Genomic DNA, 19,632 nt, shown 5'->3' on the forward strand with positions numbered 1-19,632 from the left:
GAATCCCACTCATCCTGAATTTAAAACTCAACGGAGTCAAGATTTGCTGAAGAATTTGGATTTTCAATCCAGAGATGGAGAACTTTACAAACCGACGCATCTGACCAACAATGCTTCGTCTTCTCAACCCAAAACCCCACCACAACCCAGGGTGACCCCAAAAGGCCAAAAACCCCCCAAATTTCCCAATTAAAAACTCAGCGGAGCCAAAATTTGCTGAAGAATTTTCAATTTCCAAACCAGAGAAGGAGGAAAGTGGGTCAACAGCAGTGCTTGAAAAATCCCCTGGGAGCAGCTGGAATTATCCTTTATCCCACAGGGATCTGCAGCTCCCTGCTGGCGTGGGGAGCACAGAATCCCAGCATCATCCAGGCTGGGAAAGACCTCTGAAATCATTGAGTCCACCTGGAAAATGTCAAATCCAGCATGGGAATGTGGCCATGGGATCTGCTGGGTCTGAGCTTCAGGGGAGCTTTAAAGGGAAGAAACCCTCGGTGCAAGTGCCAAGGAAAGGGAAGAGGGTTTTCCTGGAAAAAGGGTTTTCCTGTTTTTCCTGGAAAGGGAAGAGGGTTTCCCTGGGAAGGGAAGCCTTGTTCCTCACTCCAGGGATGGTTTTGGGGCTCCCAAGGAGACCACCAGGAGGATGGGCTGGCTCTTCTCCAGAAGAATATTCCCAAGGTACGGAGCTGCCAATGGCCAGGAGTTGCCAAGGAGGAAGGAGTGGGTTGTTGGCTCCTCCAGGAAAACAGGGAAAGCTGTGGGAAGCATCAGGAGCCCTGCCCTGGGCAGGGGGAGCCAGGAAAGTTCTTCATTCTGTCCAGGTTGTGTTGGTACCAAGGCTCTGCGGGGCACTTTGGGGTCACAGCCCCAGCTCGTGTTGCTTTTCCCACCCCAGCTTGGGAATGGCACATCCGTAAATCCACACCGTGGAATTTGCTGGTGGTTTTCCCCAGAAAAACAAACAAACAAAAAATTAAAGTGTTTAGTGCTGGGTAGCACTGGGAAAATCCAGGGCCAGGGGAGGGTGAGCTGGGAGTGAGTTCCCACAGGATGGCTGTTCCCTGTTCCCAGGGCCTGGCCAGCACAGTGACCTCTGCAAGTCCCCTGACCTTCAAATACCCTCCCCAGCCCAGTGAAATCCATATAAATATATGGAAATATGGGAACAAAAAGCTTTTTCTTTGCAGCGCTGCGAGTGCCAAGTGCTGCGGGAGCCAATAAAGAGCCGCTGCTCCAGGGAGCTGCGGCAGGTAAAACACAAACAGCCCCAATCTTCCCCCAAAACTGCAGCCAAGCCCCAGATTTAAAATATTAATAATGAAAATAAAAAACTAAAACCGAGCCTCAAAGCTGAGGTTTGTAAAAGAGGAGGAAGATGTGGTTCTGTGGTTTCAGCTCTCGCCCGGTGCTGGATCCCAGCCTGGGCCTGGGAAGGAGCTCTGGGAATCCTCCTCAGGGGAGCTGGAGCAGGGATGGGGAGGCCCTTGGGGACACTGCAGTGCCCTGCACACCCCGCTGAGCTCAGGGGACAGAGGCACACTGCAGCTTTTATCTTCTTTTTATTAAATGCTCCAGATGGTATTTCTTGTTCGGACTCAGGTGTTTATTAATTCTAATCTCTGTTACAGTCTCACAAACCGTGAGTTCTACAGCACTTCTGGCTAACAAACTGAAAACGGAGCCCCATCTTTCTCTCTACAAGGCCTTTTAAGGGTAAATCATCTAATTAAGAAATGACACCTCTATTATTTTCACTTTTAACCCAATAACCAACCACCCCTGGTCTGCAATGTGGATTTTTCTACCCAATTACAAAACCCCACCCAGACCCGTGAAGGAGAAGGTGAAAAAGAAGGACTCGGCCTCTGCCCTAAATCCCCCATCTTGCTTTCTCGATATATTACTGTATTCTAAACCCTTAAACTCTGAGCTTTCCACCCTGTGACATCACACACTTCTATCCAAACGCCACACCCACAATCCCAGTGCTGTCACTCAATTTTGGAAGTGAATGAGTGACAGCACTGGGGTTGTGGGTGTGGAGTTTGGATAGAAGTGTGTGATATCACAGGGTGCAAAACTCAGAGTTTAAGGGTTTAGAATATAGTAATGTATAGAGAGCAAGATGGAGGTTTTAGGGCAGAGGCTGAGTCCTCCTTCTTCACCTTTTTCTTCTTGGTTTTGGGTGGTTTTTTCTAACTGGGTGAAAAGTTCTGCACTGCAGACCTTGGGTGGTCAGTTATTGGACCAGAAGTATAAAAAGTGTAGGTGTCACCTCATTATTGGGTGATTAGCACTTAAAAGGCCTTGGAAGAGTTAGAGAGGATCCATTTTCTGCCGTGCTAGTTGGAGCTCACGGCTCGTGAGGCTGTGCTGTGGATAAGAATTAACAAACACCGAGTCTGAACATGAAACTGTGACTCCCATGTGTTAATCCCGGCTCCAACACGAAGAAAAGAAGCTAAAAACCTCACAGTCAGTCACCGGCAGGGGCTGCCCAGGGCAGTGGGGGTGTCCCCATCCCTCAGAAAGGAGCAGAGGTGGCTCTTCTCCATCAGCTCTGGTTGACAGGGGGGCGTTTGGTCAGGGGATGCTCCTGGAGTTCTTTCCCAACCTTTTTATGGAGGCACAGAGAGAGGGAGAGCCATCCCAACAGCCCCTGGAGTTCCCTGCCTGCTCCCAAGATGCCAGCCAGGCTCCGGGAGGTTCCCAGCAGCCCGGGGAGGACAAGGGCAGGGCTGGCACGGCGTCACCTGTTTGCTCAGTGACACAGCAGGGCACAGAGGGTCACACGGGACACCCGGCACACAGCTCCCGGAGCCTGCCCCGTCGGCCAGGGGAGGGAAACGGGCAAATATTGGACAAACCCCCCCAAAATCATCACGAGCCCAAAGCAGAGGGAGGGGAAAGGTAAAATCTCAAACCTGCTCCTCAACAGGACAGGGACACAGAAAATGCCAATTCCTGCCCCGGATGGGCTGAGCGTTCGGTCCTCAAGCCACTCAAAGGGAGCCTGAAAGTTAAAAAGTCCGTTGTGTGCCCGGCTAGGGAGATAAATCCATTCTCGGAGCCCGCCAAGGTGACTCGGCCCCCATCCCCGAGGAGAAAAAAAAACAAAAACAAACCCCACACGGGGCCAGCTCTCCCCGGAGGAGCCGGGCGGTGATTTAGTGCCGCTCTCTTTCCCTCCCCACACTCCTCGCCTCCCGCACAAGGATCCATTGAGAGGCCGCAGAACAAACGTTCCCTTATGCAGCTCCAAAAAAGTCTCGCCGGGGTTTGTGTGCGAGGCAGCTGCCCCGGAGCTCGCCGTGGTTACTCATTAACCGCGGCTCCCGGGGCACGGCGAGGAGGAATCAACTTCACAGACCCTAAAAAAAAAAAAAAAAAATATATATATATATATATATATATATAAAATAAAGAAAAACAAACTGGCGGTGAAAATAAATACATCGGGTGTCCTGGAAAAGGACGTGGAAAAAAAAAAAAAACAGGTGGAGCAGCTCCCGCGGCTGGGATGGGCTGAGGGAGCAGCAGGAGGGGACAATGGCAGGGAGGAAAATGTGTGGGGACAAAAGGGGACGATTATTAAAGGGAAGGGAAGAAAGAGAAGGGACAGAGAGGGGACAGAGAGGGGACAGAGGGCACAGAAAGGCGCTTGTGCTCCGCAGAGAGGGGTTCCTGTGCCTGGGGTCTGCTCCCCACCCGGAGCCATTCCCTGCTCCCGTTTTCCATGAGAATGAGGCACTGGGAGCGCTTTCCAGGTGTCACTCCTCTCCCCCGGCCCGGAGAGCCCCGCGGTGACCTGTCCTGGCAGGAGAGGATGGAGCTGCTCCCTGGATTCCCACCCTGCACCCCGAGGATCAGAAACCTCCCCCAGCCCCAGCGGGATTCATGTACTGCCCTGGCCATCACCACATCCTTCACCTGCTCCTCCATCATCCCTTTCCATGGAAAACACATCCCACGTGTGCCTGCACTCCTCACCTTCCCCACACAGGGATCTGGGGGAGAAAAGCTTCCCAGGAATTACAGGATAGGTTGGGAAAGCCCCCTCAGACCATCCAAGCACTGCCAAGGTCACCACCGATGTCCCCAAGTGCCACACCCACTGGCTTTTACACCCTTGAGGGTGTTTCCTGCCATTCCATCATTTATTACCTGGGAGAGGAGCCCGGCCCCAGCTGGGTTTGTGCAGCTCCTGGGCTCACCTGCAGGGCAGCTCCGTGGGAAAGGGGGGATCCAGCCTGACCCCAAACCCCCTCTGGGGTGGGGGCACCTCCCTGCCCAGCCCGGGGCCGACAGGAGAGGGAATTGCTGAGAGATAACCGCAATCAGAGCTGCAATAAAAAGCTCAATATTTCTGGGCTGCTGGAGGCAGCTCGCTGCCTCCCTCCCGGGCCAGCCTGAGGCCTTGGGAAGGCTGAGCTGGAACAGAGGCTGCACAGAGCTGGAGAATAAAGCAGAGATTTATTCAAAGGCCTCCAGGATCACCTTGGGCAGGACAAGAGCCTGGCCAGGGCTACACCCAAGGTGGGCCCAAAATGGTCCCCAAATGGACAAAGGGTCACCAGGTGTGACACTTGGATGAGTTTTGGTCCATTTGCACCTTGGGGTTGAATTGTCCAATGGCAGCTGCAGGTTGTGAGGTCCCATCCTTCTTGTTCCTCCCTCCAGCCAGCCTTGTTTGTGCTTTGGGGCTGAAAGTTGTCCTTGGTGTCCCTTTGGGAAAGGATTTGTTTTGTGTCCCTGCTGTGTGCAGAGCTGAGTGACACTGACTGTGAGCTCAGAGCTGCACCCCTGGGCAGCACAGGACCTGCAATACAGGGAAGAGAAAACCTCAGGCATGGAACCGGTGCTGCAGGGGAACAGGTACCCGGTGCCGGGGTTTTTGTGGGATGTGGAACATCTGGAGCTCGGCGGGCACAAGGCAGCCTTTGTGCAGCTGGGAAAGGCGGCGCCAGAAAGCGGCACTTGTTTGGGAGGGCTCGGGGAGAGGGGGAGGGAGAGGGGAAAGAGCAGAGGGAAGGCAGCCACTGGAGAGGGAATCTCAGCCCGCCCTGGGACAGTTCGCACCTGCACAGCCCCCTCGGGCTGCTCCCATCCCTCTCCCGACGGGAGTCCCTCCGTGCTGCTTGGCACGTGTCCAGGCTGGGTGCAGCAGCGCTCTGCAGCTGGTCCTGGCTGCATAAATAATCATTTTTATTAATTAATTAAATACTGTTATTATATTATTAATAATAATTTTTAAATGAAATTATTGCTTATTGAATAATAAAATCAAATCATTCAGATTCAGTTGGACTCTGGGAAGGGGCCTCACCCCCTCCCGGCCGGCAGCATTCCAGCAGCAGGGATGTTTCCCTCTGGGATTATCGGAGATCCTGAACTGAGGAGGGCTGAGCAAGTGATAATTAAAAGGGCTCCAAGGGTTGGTCTCCCTCAAGGAATACCCCGGGCAGAAATGCCCGGAACCCGGAGCTGAGGATTGCCGTGCCCAGGGAGGCTCCCGGGATCCAAGGAGAGCCTGATGCTTTTCCTGCCGGAGCACAGATCACCCTGGGAAGCGGAGCTGGGGAATTCCCCACCTTTCCTCCGGATCCTCCGCTTCCCTCCGGAGCTCGGGACACCCCTGGCAGGGGTTCGGGGGGGAGGTGGCTCCGGTCACCTCCTCAGAGGGAAAAATTTCCAGTGAAATATTCCTTTGGAGCCCGGAGGAGCAACAGGAGCGGCAGGAAAGGCCATGGATTGGGAGCCAGGATCCATGAAGGAACTGGAGCCCACTGGGGAGGACTGGGAGCGCTTCCCATGGCACCCCCAGGGACAGGGACCTCATCCCAGCACATCCCAGTTCGTCCCAGGCTCTGCTCCACGAATCCAAAAAGGGCTGGAGCTGCCACTGGGCTGCACCAGAGGAGGAAAAGAGGAAAAATGCCCCAAAATCCCCCCAAATCCCTTTGCCTCTCCCACCCAGCGGAGCTGCAGAGCAATTACGGAGCCGCCGGGGGTTTCACACCCAATCACCGCGGCCTCCTCCTGCTCAGACTTAATTTGTTTAATGACTCGGGAGGCCCCGAGGTTCCTTGGTGTCAGCATTCGTCTCCCGGCTCTCCAAGGGATTTTCTCTCCGCCCAGAACTGGAGGGATTTGGTGAAATCCTCACCAAGAGGAGATTTAGGAAACCTCCCCCCAAATTCGCGGGGCTCTCTGACCTCCAGGGCCACCCCAGCAATGCTGGATTCAGGGAAAGGACCTGCAGATCCCCCTGGATTTTGGTCCATCCACCAGCAGAGGTGAGCTGGGATAAATTACGGCCAGGAAAAGGAAAGGGAAAAGCCAAATATGTTGTGAGATGTGATTTGTGTTTGAAATCCAGCCTCACTCCTGCCCCTGCTGCCAGTCTGGCCTGGAACACCCGGGTGGGGGAAACTGGGATGGTCCAGCCTTGACTGGAGCTCAAACCTTGGGAAAGAAAGGGGAACAACAAAGGTTGGGAATGCTGATGCTGATGGATTGTCCTGCACAGAGCTGGGGGAGAAGCGCTGGGATTGGGAACGGCAGGAGATGGGGGGCCCAGTGGAGGCTGATATCCCAGAAGAGATGGGATCCTGGAGAAGCTGAGGGTCCTGATGGAGGTGGGATCCTGGAAGAGGTGGGATCCTGGAAGAGAAGGGGATCCCTGTGGGAGGTTGGGGGTCCCGGTGGGAATTGGGGTCCCTGTGGGAGCCGGGGGTCCCCGGGACACCCTGGGCTGTGGGATATCCCCGCCCCGGCCGTTAGCAGCACCTCCCTCCATTGTTTCCCAAGCGGAGTTTTCCCCATGACCTCACCTTGCCTTGGCTCCCGCCGGCGAGTTTATGGCAGGGAAACGATTCTTCAGCCAGAGGAGAGCAGATCCAGGGCTCTCCTCCCCAGAAAAGGTTTTACTGAAAAATTAGCAGTGAGGGGGAGAAATCCCCGGGTAAAATTTGGTATTTTGCTTGCAAGCAGCTCACAGGACATTCCAAACCCCTCCAAAGGCTGACTCTTCCCGTGCAAAGGATGGAAAGAGAGGGACAAACCTTCCCTGTGCTCACCACCAGCCTGGCTGCTGTGATCCAGGGGGGATCCAGGGGGAATCCAGGGGTGACCCAGGGGGGATCCAGGGGTGACCCAGGGGGGATACAGGAGTGATCCAGGGGTGACCCAGGGGTGACCCAGGGGAGATCCAGGGGTGATCGAGGGCTTTCTCCCCATTTTCCAGAGGCAGGGACACAGGACGGGGGCTCGATGGCCATTCCCTGGGATGAGGAGGGACCAGAGCAATCCCTGGGCTGCATCCTGACCCCCCCAGGATCCCAAATCCCAGCCATTGGATAACTTTCCCCTTTTCCTCCTCCTTCCCCAGCCGTTCCCAGTGGGGTTTGTTTCTCTAGGCACAGCAGCGGGATGGGGTGAGATGAGCTGGGAGCTGCGCTCAGGAACATTTCCCTTGTTCCTGCAGGAACACGAGAGGCACCAGGAGAGGCTGAAACAATTCCCCCTCAGGAACCAGCCCTGGACACAAAAGCTTTTCAGTTACCATCAGCATTTTGTGAGATTGTATTAAAATAAACCTTCAGGCTCCATTTCCTGCTCCCGAGATCCCCCTGGTAGGATTATGAGGCACAGAGACACTTCCCAGGAATCTCAGCCCAGGCCGTGGCAGGAATGTTTTCCCCCTGTTCTCACACAAACCCTGCACGCTGTAAAAGCCTCAAAACAAGAAATGAGGCGCCAAAACGGGAGCTGGGCCTGCCGCAAATCCCACAGCGGGGGATTTTCCCTCTTTTCCCATCAGGAACAAGCCTCTGGCTTGAAGAAGTGGAGTTGGAATCCTTCTCGGACCGACGGGATTTCACCTTTCCCACCCCACACAACTCCCAAGGAGGCACATGGAGAACATCCCCCTGAGCTGGCCCAGTGAAAATGATGGATTTGGGGTAAAACAACCAGGAGAAAAGGGAAGCAGGAGCTCATCCATGGGTTACAATCCCAGGAATCCAGCATGGACACAAGCACGAAGCTGTTCAAGGGCTGGTTGGCCATGCAAGACCAAACAAACCTACTGAGAGAGAGCAAATAAATACCTGAAAAATAACTGGAATTCAATTAAAACTTGGGATTGTTCAGCCTGGAAAAGAGTCTGGGGAGAGCTCAGAGCCCCTGCCAGGGCCTAAAGGGGCTCCAGGAGAGCTGGAGAGGGACTGGGGACAAGGGCTGGAGGGACAGGACACGCGGAATGGCTTCAAACTGACAGAGGGCTGGGATGGATGGGAGATTGGGAAGGAATTCTTGGCCCTGGGCTGGAATTCTCAGAGCAGCCGTGGCTGCCCCTGGATCCCTGGCAGTGCCCAAGGCCAGGCTGGAGCACCTGGGACAGTGGGAGGTGCCCCTGCCCTTGGGATGGTGGCTCTGGATGGGATTTAAAGTGTTTTCCAACCCAAACCCATCCGGGATTCTCCGAAATCTCCTCTCCAAACTCAATTACCCCCAACACGCAACATCGGCCCTGGGAAAAGGACACCCTGAAATTCCCTGTGTTCCCTGTACTCCCCAAACCCAGGCTGGTCCCTGCGGCAGGGGAGGGGGATCCACACCGGGACCGGGGCCGGGGCAGCTCCGGGGTGGGCAGGGGAGGGGGATCCACCCCGGGACCGGGGCCGGGGCAGCTCCGGGATGGGCAGGGGAGGGGGATCCACCCCGGGACCGGGACCGGGGCAGCTCCGGGGTGGGCTCGGGGCAGCCGGAGCGCAGGGCGGGAGCCGGGACCAGCCCCAGCGGCTCGGCTTTCACCGCGCCGCGGCTGCCAAGCCCAACAAAGGCCCGCAGGAAGAATAGAAGCCGTTCTGTCTGCAGGTCGGGATTGTTGCCGTGCCCAGGGGAGGGGCGGGAGGTGAAATCCATCCCTTTTTTTTTCCAGGCGGTGACTCAGGTGCCGCGATCCGCCCCGGGCGCGCATCTCGCACCGCGAGCGGCTCCAGCCGCGCTCGCCGCGGGGCTCAATAATGGGATTATTGTTCCTTTGCGTGCAAAGCCTCGCTTGGGGTTTGGTGTCCCCGCCCTGCCCTGCAAACCGCAGCCGCCTGCGCCTTCCCAGCCCCCGGCACGGCACGGGCCGAGAGAGAGAGAGAGAGACAGGGAGAGCCCGCTCGCTCCTGGCATCCCCAGGGCCAATTCCTGCGCCCTGAGTCACCGCCGGGCGGCCAGGGATCGCCGGGAGTCAGCTGGAGGGAGCCACGGGGGTCACCCGGACCCGCAGGGATCATTCAGCTCCCATAGGAGTCATCCAGCCCCACAGGGATCATCCAGCCCCACAGGGATCATCCAGCCCCACGGGGGTCATCCAGCCCCACGGGGGTCATCCAGCCCCACAGGGATCATCCAGCCCCACGGGGGTCATCCAGCCCCACGGGGGTCATCCAGCCCCACAGGGATCATCCAGCCCCACGGGAGTCATCCAGCCCCACAGGGATCATCCAGCCCCACAGGGGACATCCAGCCCCACAGGGATCAGCTCAGGGATCATCCAATCCCACAGGGATCATCACAGGGGTCATCCAGTCCAACCCCTGCCCACACACCCCAACGTTCCCACCCTGGGCATCCCTGGCAGCGCTGTCCAAACCCTCTTGGAGCTCTGGCAGCCTTGGGAATGTCCCAAATCCCTGGGGAGCCTGGGCAGTGCCCAGCACCCTCTGGGGGAAGAACCTTTCCCTAAAATCCATCCCAATCCCCTGACACAGCTCCAGCATTCCCTGGGTGCTGTCCCTGTCCCAGGGAGCAGTTCCTGCCCCTCAGGAGGAAATTCCCCTTCTCTGGTTGCACAGCCCTGGGCAGGGACAGTTCCCATCACCCCAGGGTGCTCCAACCTGGCCTGGGACACTTCCAGGGATCACCAGAGCTTGTCCGGGAACCTCCCCACCCTCCCAGCCAGGAATTCCTTCCCAATATCCCACCTAAACCTGCTCTCCTTCACCTAAAGGCCATGGGAGAGGGAAGGGAAGGGAAGGGAAGGGAAGGGAAGGGAAGGGAAGGGAAGGGAAGGGAAGGGAAGGGAAGGGAAGGGAAGGGAAGGGAAGGGAAGGGAAGGGAAGGGAAGGGAAGGGAAGGGAAGGGAAGGGAAGGGAAGGGAAGGGAAGGGAAGGGAAGGGAAGGGAAGGGAAGGGCCCAAAGCTGGGCATTCCAAACCCCATTAATCCCCTTTCCAGAGCCCGAATCCCTGGATAAACCCGGGGCCAGTGCCCTGCTCCCAGCTATCGGTATCCTCTCCATCCTCCACTGGAGATTTAAGGACAAGCCCAGCTCATCCCTCCCGGCTCCAGAAGACTTTCCTTGGGGATTCCCTCAGGATCTCCTCACCACCCACCCGTGGTGCTGGTCCCGGGCAGCGCCTCCATGGTTCCACCTCTGAGAAATACACACACACAAAAAATCCCGCCAATAAAAGCAGGAGAATCCCCCAGCCCTGCATTCCTGGGCTTTTCCAGAGCCACGGAGCTCGGCCAGGCCCTGGGAGCAGCAGCTCATGCACAGGCAGCACCAGAGCAGCTCCGGTGCCAAGCACAGGCACCTCCGGGGCTGGGAGGGATCGGGGGAATTCCCCATCATTTTCCCATCCTCGGGTCACCCCCTTCATCAGCAGGGCCTGGAAAACCCCAGGACATCCACAAGAGCAGCGGCAAAGAGGCCACAGATACAGCGGGGGGGGGCTGGGGGGATTTTAAAGCCTGTTGAAAGAAAAGTAAATTTATCTCAGGGAAGTTTTAACTGGAGAGGAGTCACAGTTTTCAGTTTCCCTCCAAGCAGCGCTAAAGATTTGTGATGATTTTAAGACCAAACTCAAGAATATAAAGGTTGTACTGCAAAGTTAGCCAGGGGGAAGGGAGAAATCCCCGGGTAAAATTTGGTATTTTGCTTGCAAGCAGCTCACAGGACATTCCAAACCCCTCCAAAGGCTGACTCTTCCCGTGGAAAGGACGGAAAGAGAGGGGCAAAGCTTCCCTGCGCTCACCACTAGCCTGGCTGCTGTGACCCAGGGGGGATCCAGGGGGGATCCAGGGGTGACCCAGGGGGGATCCAGGAGTTTCTCCCCATTTTCCAGAGGCAGGGACACAGGATGGGGCTCGATGGCCATTCCCTGGGATAGGGAGGGACCACAGCAATCCCTGGGCTGCATCCTGACCCCCCCAGGATCCCAAATCCCAGCCCCAGCCATGGGATAACTTTCCCCTTTCCTCTCCAGAGCCCATCTCCGTGTTCCAGGCCTTTCCTGAGTGTTCATTTTTCCTCTGCCCCCAAATTCCACTTTTCCATGGACATTTCTTGTCCTCAGGGGTAATTTCAGGCCTGGCCCTGTGCCAGGGGATGGGGAGATAATTTTCTTTCCCCTCACACCAAGAAAGGGGGAGATAATTCCATTCCCCCTCCAGGGGACAAACAGAAAAGAGGGATTTTCCTCTGGGATTTCTGCATCCCTCCCTCCCTGCTCCTTCCCTAGGGCTCCATCCTCATCTGGCCCGGCTGCATCCAAGAGGGATTAAATGCTTTCTGTGGCATTATCTCCCAGAAATCTGATCACAAGGAGTTCTTTAACTCTCTAATGGATTTATTTTTGTACCACCTGGCACCACACGCCAGGAATTAAACCAGGAAACTTCCCTGACAGGCTGGAGAATCCCAAGCTGTGGACATCCCGGAGGATTGGAAGGTTTTTAAGATCCCTTCCCTCTCCTGCCCTGGGATGCAGGGAGAGCTCTCACCTTTTACAAAGAAGCACCTGACCCTCCCTGCTTGTCCTGCTAAAGGTGAAATTCCCAAATTTCCCCTGTGCCTGGAGGGCCCCGGCTCTGCACAGCCCCGCAGCTCCCAGGGATGCACACCCAGGATGGAACTGCCTTTCCTTGGCTTTTCCCCCCTCTTTTCCCATCCCCAGGGAAGAGGCGGGACCTTGGAAAGCCAGAAACAAGGCTGGGGAAAGGAAAGGCAGAGGAGTGGGGGTTGGAGTAAATCCATGGATTTACAGCATCCAAACAACTCTGTGGAAACTCCATTTCCCCTTTATTGAAATCAATCACAGGTAAAAGGTCAAATCCCTCGGCAGACAGGAGCTTTGGATCATCTGGAGGGACACACAGAGGAAATCCAACCAAAAAAACCCCCAAGGATCAAACAAGAAGGGACAGCTCCAGGTCAATTTATTCCACCCTGTTCCCTTTGGCTCTGGTGGGACCGAGGGCAGATCTGGGATATCCCAGCCCCAATTCCAGAGGGACTGAGCAGCAGCTGAACTCCAGCAATCTCTTGGGAAGGCTGGACAGCTCCGCATGGAATTGCATCCAAGCAGGGCCAGTGTGGAGCCCACACCTGGCCTGGCACAGAGGAAAACACCCAAATCCTCCTTTCCTGGGGTTTTTTTTTTCCCAGAGAAAACCCTGGAACGCTGGACAGAGCACATTGGAGCAGTGCCTCTCTGAGATATACTCAGGAAAAAAAAGACATTTCCCTCTTGCAGAGATGCCAAGAAAATTCATCTTTATTTGCCTGGACTATCTCCACCCATCCAAAACCAATTCCCTGCAGCGTTCCCGAGGAGCAGCAGGATGTGGAAGACCCGTGATCCCATGGCTTGTCACAGTCCTAAAGCCTCCCACCCGCCTTCCCAAAAAAGGGTGGGATTCCAGGCTCCCGAAGGAGCTTCTGCCTCGGTGCTGGAGCCCAGACCAGCCTCCACACGGGACAGGGAATTCCCAGCCTCCCACAGGAGTGAGAGGATCAGAATCCCAAGTGCCTTTCCTTGGGGAAAGCAGCCCAGCACCATCCAACGCCCCTTCCAAGAGGAAACCCAAAGCAGGATCTGGGAGGACCCACCCGTATTTGTGCTTGGAAACCATCGGAGGGGAGGGGGGGAGATACAAAAATCAGAGGAGATCAACACCCAACCAGATCCCAAAATTCTATGTACAGATCCAGTCGCGGGCTCAGCGCGCGCCCGGCTCCCGATCCCGCGGCACACGGGGCTCTGAGGGTTCTCCTGGGGATGCAGCTCCGCCCTATCCCAGCCCCACGTCCAGGGACATCATCACCACGAAGCCCAGGATGGAGGTCCACGATGCCAACTTCCCGTTGCCGCTGTGGGGAGAGAGGGGAGAGGGGAATTTTGGGAGGAGGGAACGCTGCTCGTGCCCCATCCCGAGCCCCCCTGGCCCTTCCCTGGGATGGTCAGGGACCACAGCTGCATCCTGACCCCCCAGCATCCCAAATCCCATGGGAGAACTTTCCCCTTTTTTACTCCAGTTTGCTCCCTGCAGGATTCCCAGCATCCCAAATCCCATGGGAGAACTTTCCCCTTTTCTCTCCTGCTCCCTGCAGGATTCCCAGCCCCTCCAGCCAAGGAGCAGAGCCCATCCCTGGGTTCCAGGCCTTCCCTGGGTGTTTCTATTCCCTCTGCTCCCAAACTCCCCCTTTTCCATGGACACTTCTTCTTCCCAGGATTTTTTGTTTTGTTTGCTTGCTTTTTGTAACACTACATTTGTATTCTTAATATTTCTAGTAAAGAACTGTCATTCCTGTTCCCAAATATTTGCCTAAAATGCCTTTAATTGCAAAATCATAATAATTTGGAAGGGGTGGGGGGTGGGGATTTACATTGTCCATTCCAAGGGAAATTCCAGCTCTTCACTGGCAGATCCCTGTCTTCCCAAACCAAGACACCAGCCGCTCCAGCCAAGGAGCAGAGCCCATCTCCATGTTCCAGGAGTTCCCTGGGTGTTCCTATTCCCTCTGCTCCCAAATTCCACTTTTCCATGGACACTTCTTGTTCCCAGTTAGCCGAGACTCCATTATCTCCATGCAGGAAAAGCCAATTTTTTATTCTCGCAACTCATTTTATCCCCTTTTTACAGGCTTCATGTGCACCTTTACTGGTTGATGCTTTCTTGCCAATGACTCCATTGGTTAGTCAAAGGTATTCTACTTGTCCATGGAATCTCCCCATCCCTGGATTGTTCACATATTTTCCAATTCTCGTGGGACAAATCCCTTGTTATTGCGTTTGTTTCTAACCCAGGAATAGGTTGTTGTGCTAACGAGTTTTCATACCAAGACTGGAAATGAAGGAAACCAAGATCATTTCTGGACGGGGACTCGCAAACAAGCGCCAGGCTAACTTTGGCAACTTAGCAGAGCCTGATTTGACGAGAGACTCCAAATATTTCAGAAGGCAAAGAGCACAGAAGAAAGGCTTTTACTGTCCAATTCTCACTGCCTTTTATCAGGTGTTCCCATCCAGACCTACCATGGTGGTGAATAGGAACGACACCTCTCTACTGCCGTTGGTTAAACCAGAGAAACAGCAAACACCAGCTGGACAAAGATTGTTTTGAGGGAGGAGAGTTGTTTGCCAGGATGGTTTTGAGAAGAACCTTCCTTGAGAAATTTTTCCTTGGGAAAAAGTCAGCAGCTGCCAGCAGGCTAAAAATCTCTCAGACCCAGAAATACGAGGCCCACAGAGGAGGTTTTATTTTCATAATTCTTTTCCCTGCCGGCACGCCTAGGGGTGAGGGGAGGGTCCCCGAGGTGAGGGGAGGGTCTCACCTGGTCTGAGCCTCGGGGATGATGTCGTCCATCACCACGTAGACCATGGCCCCGGCGGCGAAGCCCAACGCGTAGGGCAGCAGCGGCTCCGCCAGCACCACGGCCAGGGCGCCCGCCACGCCCGCCAGCGGCTCCACCATCCCGCTCAGCTGCCCGTACCTGCCGGGACACGGCCCAGAAATCCCTGGAGACCCACGGCAGGGTGGGCACGGCCAGGCCAAAGGGATAACGGGGCTCACACCGCCATCCGGAGCTCCCAAAGGCAGGAACGGCCCCGGGACAATCCATCCAGTGTCCCCAAAACCAGGAATGGCCCTGGGACAACCCATCCAGTGCCCCCAAAACCAGGAATGACCCCAGGATAATCCATCCAGTGTCCCCAAAAACAGGAATGACCCCAGGACAATCCATCCAGTGCCCCCAAAAACAGGAACCAGGACAATCCATCCAGACTTCCCAAAAGCAGGAACAACCCCAGCACAATCCATCCATGTCAACCAGGAACAACCCCAGGACAATCCATCTGGGCTTCCCAAAAACCAGGAATCAGCCCCAGGATAATCCATCCTGGCTCCCCCAAACCAGGAACAACCCCAAGGCAATCCACAGCAAGCCCATCCCAAGGGCACCTCCGTGCTGGAGCAGGACATGGATCTGGGAGGGGACCAGGGGAGGAGCTCACCAGAAGGCTTTCCACGTGGAGAACCCAGCACCACGCAGCGGCAGGCTGACAGCCAGGCCCTCAGGGAAGTTCTGGATCCCAATCCCAATGGCTAAGTTCCTTAAAAAAAAAAGCACAAATAAACCCATTTATTTACGTTAGGGGCAAAGCTCAGCCCGGGATAGGCTGCTGGGACAAAGGGACAAAGGGACAGGATTAAGGATTCAGTGGAAGTGAATCCATTTGATGCGGCCCCAGGAGCCGCGATCAAATTTAACAGGATCCCAGCAAATTCCATCCTCCAACAGCGCAGAGTGACAGGGACCTGATGGAGGACAAGAGACTTGTCCTGGGAGGTCCCTGAACGGATTCCAGCCTGAGGATTGCTGGGAGCTGCAGCATTCCCAGACCTGGAGCAGCCCAAGTTCCTCCTCCTGGGGGGCTCTGCCAGAGGGGCCTCAATCACCACGGGGTTTGGCTTTCTCTCTTTCCCCCTCTTGCATCCCATGGGAAGGGAACACTTGGACTTCCAGGGTCAAAATCAGCGGAGGGGACAGCAGGGCTGTCCATCAGTCCTGGAAATCACAGAATCCTGGAATGGTTTGGGTGGGAAGGGATTTTAAAACTCGTCCCATCCCACCCCCTGCCATGGGCAGGGACACCTCCCACTATCCCAGGCGGTTCCAAGTCCTGTCCAACCTGGCCTGGGACACTTCCAGGGATCCAGGGACAGCCACAGCTGCTCTGGGAATTCAATCCCACGGCATCCCCACCCTGACAGGGAAGGATTTTGTCCTCACAGGGAAGAATTCCCTCCCTGAGGGGGACCCAGCTGGGGCTGTGCATGGCTGGCACATCCCCCCGCCACCCTCCCAGCCCCGCAGGGGTTTGGGATTTTTGGGGAATGTTTCAGGCACCAAACAGGGCTCAAGTTTGGGCTCCTTGTGCTCCACAAACATCCCCGTTCCACCCCGGAGTGTGGCTTTGCCGGGCTGTCTTGGTGGCACTGGGGGACACCGAGAGCAGGACCACCCTCCAGCAGTGAGGGCTCTGAGGGATCTCCAGAGGGATCCCAAAGCCTCTCCCAGGCTCAGCCCCTCCTCTGCCAACAGCTCCCAGCTCCCTTCTTCTCACCCCCTCGTCTCCTCGGAGTAAAATAAGCCCGGTGAGAAAACCCTCTGCGGGTTGTTTAAACTTCTCCCAGGGTTTACAGAGGAGGGGAGGGGAAGGCGGAGAGGCTCCGGGTTCCCCTGAGCAGGACAGGCCATCACAATCACAAACATTATTCCAGGCAAAGAGAGGGAGGACGGAGGGGGAAAACCATCCCTGCCGGAAAACACTGGAGCCGCTGTCTGTGCTGGGCTTTTTTTTGTTGGTTGTTTTTTTTTTCCCTCCTTCCCTCGCTCAGCACAAAGCAGCTATTGCTGCTCCCGGCCACAACAAATTAACGGGGAGGGAGCCGTGAATGGAGGGGTCTGTGTGGGAAGGGTGGGGAGATCCCACCGGGAACAGGGAGCCCCGGGCTGAGCCTCGAGGGGCAGGAGGAAGGGATGGAACCGGGGGGAGCTCCAGGAGAAACCTATCAGGGGGTTAAGCCTGCTCTCCTTCCCACACAGCCCCCAGGACAATCCACCTGGGCTTCCCAGAACCAGGGATCAGCCCCAGGACAATCCACCTGGGCTTCCCAAAAGCAGGGATCAGCCCCAGGACAATCCACCTGGGCTTCCCAAAAGCAGGGATCAGCCCCAGGACAATCCACCTGGGCTTCCCAAAAGCAGGAATCTGGAGGGAGGGAGGGAAGAGAGAGAAAGAAAGACAGGATTCACCTCCAGTGAAAAGGAAGGAAGGAAGGAAGGAAGGAAGGAAGGAAGGAAGGAAGGAAGGAAGGAAGGAAGGAAGGAAGGAAGGAAGGAAGGAAGGAAGGAAGGAAGGAAGGAAGGAAGGAAGGAAGGAAGGAAGGAAGGAAGGAAGGAAGGAAGGAAGGAAGGAAGGAAGGAAGGAAGGAAGGAAGGAAGGAAGGAAGGAAGGAAGGAAGGAAGGAAGGAAGGAAGGAAGGAAGGAAGGAAGGAAGGAAGGAAGGAAGGAAGGAAGGAAGGAAGGAAGGAAGGAAGGAAGGAAGGAAGGAAGGAAGGAAGGAAGGAAGGAAGGAAGGAAGGAAGGAAGGAAGGAAGGAAGGAAGGAAGGAAGGAAGGAAGGAAGGAAGGAAGGAAGGAAGGAAGGAAGGAAGGAAGGAAGGAAGGAAGGAAGGAAGGAAGGAAGAAAGAAAGAAAGAAAGAAAGAAAGAAAGAAAGAAAGAAAGAAAGAAAGAAAGAAAGAAAGAAAGAAAGAAAGAAAGAAAGAAAGAAAGAAAGAAAGAAAGAAAGAAAGAAAGAAAGAAAGAAAGAAAGAAAATTCACTTCCAGCCCCAAATAAACCCATCCCAAGGGATTCTCCCATCCCAAGGGACATTCCCGTGCCTCTTGGCCGTGCACAGCTCACACCTTCCCGCAGCTCCCGGGAATCAAAGCCGCATTGTGTCCCAGGGGAACAAAGGCGCCTTTTGACGGAAATAGGTGGGGATTCTTGGAAGGCTTCCCCCGAGTGCAAGGGAATACATTGTAAAACACGGGCACGGAGACACGGCCCGGCCCGGGGAGCCTGGGTGGCACAGGGACACGGGGGACACGGGGGACACGGAAATGGGGATGAGCCAGCACAGCCAGAGGGAAAACCCGTGGGGTGAAGGGTTTGAGGTCTCTAAACAGAGCAGAAGAAAAGTGGGGTGAGCGGTTGGAGAAGTGCTGGAATCTGATCCCATCCAGTCGGATTTTCCCTGGAGGTGTCCAGGGATGTGGCACTCGGTGCTCTGGGCTGGTGACAAGACAGACTGGCCTTGGTGATCTCGGAGATCTTTTCCGACCTCAGCGATCCCAGGACTGTGTGCATGGGGCACCTGTGTCCAGCTGGACAGGTCCTGTGGCTCATCCCCAACCCACAAATGGGAGTAGGTCCAATGGAAGCACACCCGGGAAAACCACACCAGGCTCTGCCTGGGGGTGTCCCTTTGGTGGCTCTGCCACCAGCAGGGAAATGTCACTGGGGTGACTCCTCCACATGGGTACAATGGACTCAGTGTCCCCGGGAGCATCAAGGAATCACAGACACCGGATATGTCAGCTCTGCCTCAACTTCCCTGTCTGTAAAACAGGGGTGATGACAGCCATGGGACAGCCACGACCTCCAGAACCATCCCAATCTGGGCACAGAACACCTGATGCCTGAAGTTTTCTCTTTCCTGTATTGCGAGTCCTGTGCTGCCCAGGGGTGCAGCTCTGAGCTCACAGTCAGTGTCACTCAGCTCTGCACACAGCAGGGACACAAAACAAATCCTTTCCCAAATGGACACCAAGGACAACTTTCAGCCCCAAAGCACAAACAAGGCTGGCTGGAGGGAGGAACAAGAAGGATGGGACCTCACAACCTGCAGCTGCCATTGGACAATTCAACCCCAAGGTGCAAATGGACCAAAACTCATCCAAGTGTCACACCTGGTGACCCTTTGTCCATTTGGGGACCATTTTGGGCCCACCTTGGGTGTAGCCCTGGCCAGGCTCTTGTCCTGCCCAAGGTGGATCCTGGAGGCCTTTGAATAAATCTCTGCTTTATCCTCCAGCTCTGTCTAGTCCCTGTTCCAGCTCAGCCTTCCCAAGGCATCACCCCCAGGACACGTGTCACCCACAGCTGAGCTCTGCCCTGCCCTTGGCTCATCCTCTCATGCCCAGTTTTCAGGAGGAGAAGGTAAATCCCTGAGCTCCCCCACGGAAAGATCCATGTCCCCCGGGGAACATCCTGGACCCCCCTCTCCTGCCAACCGCCCCGGCACCACGCCGGGAGCCTCCAAGTTCACTTGCAAAAAAACAGAAAAAAAAGAAAAAAAAAAAAAAAAGTTGGCATCTCGGCATATTTGCAAGGTCAAGGCACAGAAAGCCTTCTATAAGCCTAAAGCCTTGTTTTCAAGGGCCTATTCTTTGGCGGGAGCGATTATGAAAGCGGGCTACATATTCTTAACAAGCCCCTTTTCACTGGGGCTTTCAGTTCCCCCGCAGTGGAGAATGTGCATGTGTATTCTTGCATGGCAGCCCTTCCATACTGTCGGGATTGTTATCGGGGCCGGCCGTGAATGGCCCGATTGTTCGGGGTTGCCGCGATTACATCACGGCTGCCCCCGGGGCCGCCCGCAGAGGTGTTTGATCAGGGCTGGCAGGTGGGAAGGAGCTCACGGGGCCCTTTCCCCGGACCTGCCCTACCTGTTAAACCCTGCTCCCAACAGCTGCTCCTTCCCTCTGCTCCTCATGGAGCCTCCAGCTGCGGGAGTG

At 55.6% G+C, this 19,632-nt stretch overlaps 1 protein-coding gene and 1 long non-coding RNA gene across 4 annotated transcripts in view; both read right to left on the reverse strand.

The window, feature by feature from the left end:
- Positions 1 to 190: 190 nt before the first annotated feature.
- On the reverse strand, positions 191 to 3,264 carry LOC136299284 (uncharacterized). Its single transcript, XR_010723476.1, has 3 exons — positions 3,126 to 3,264; positions 2,925 to 3,013; positions 191 to 936 (listed from the first exon to the last, which is right to left on the reverse strand). It is a non-coding gene; the product is annotated as an uncharacterized lncRNA (long non-coding RNA).
- A 9,721-nt stretch (positions 3,265 to 12,985) lies between these two features.
- The window catches only part of SLC39A11 (solute carrier family 39 member 11), a 63,328-nt gene continuing 56,681 nt past the window's right edge, over positions 12,986 to 19,632 (reverse strand). For all 3 annotated transcript variants that reach the window (XM_066200541.1, XM_066200543.1, XM_066200540.1), the window contains exons 8-10: positions 15,299 to 15,397; positions 14,617 to 14,775; positions 12,986 to 13,152 (exon numbers count right to left, since the gene is read on the reverse strand). In XM_066200541.1, the coding sequence (XP_066056638.1) occupies positions 13,074 to 13,152; positions 14,617 to 14,775; positions 15,299 to 15,397 (337 nt within the window). In that variant the 3' untranslated portion in view covers positions 12,986 to 13,073. The remainder of the gene's footprint in view (positions 13,153 to 14,616; positions 14,776 to 15,298; positions 15,398 to 19,632) is intronic.

This window comes from Chamaea fasciata, unplaced genomic scaffold (genome assembly GCF_029207755.1).
Source record: "Chamaea fasciata isolate MVZ Bird 193981 ecotype frontalis unplaced genomic scaffold, bChaFas1.0.hap1 SCAF_19, whole genome shotgun sequence".
Taxonomy (NCBI): domain Eukaryota; kingdom Metazoa; phylum Chordata; class Aves; order Passeriformes; family Sylviidae; genus Chamaea; species Chamaea fasciata.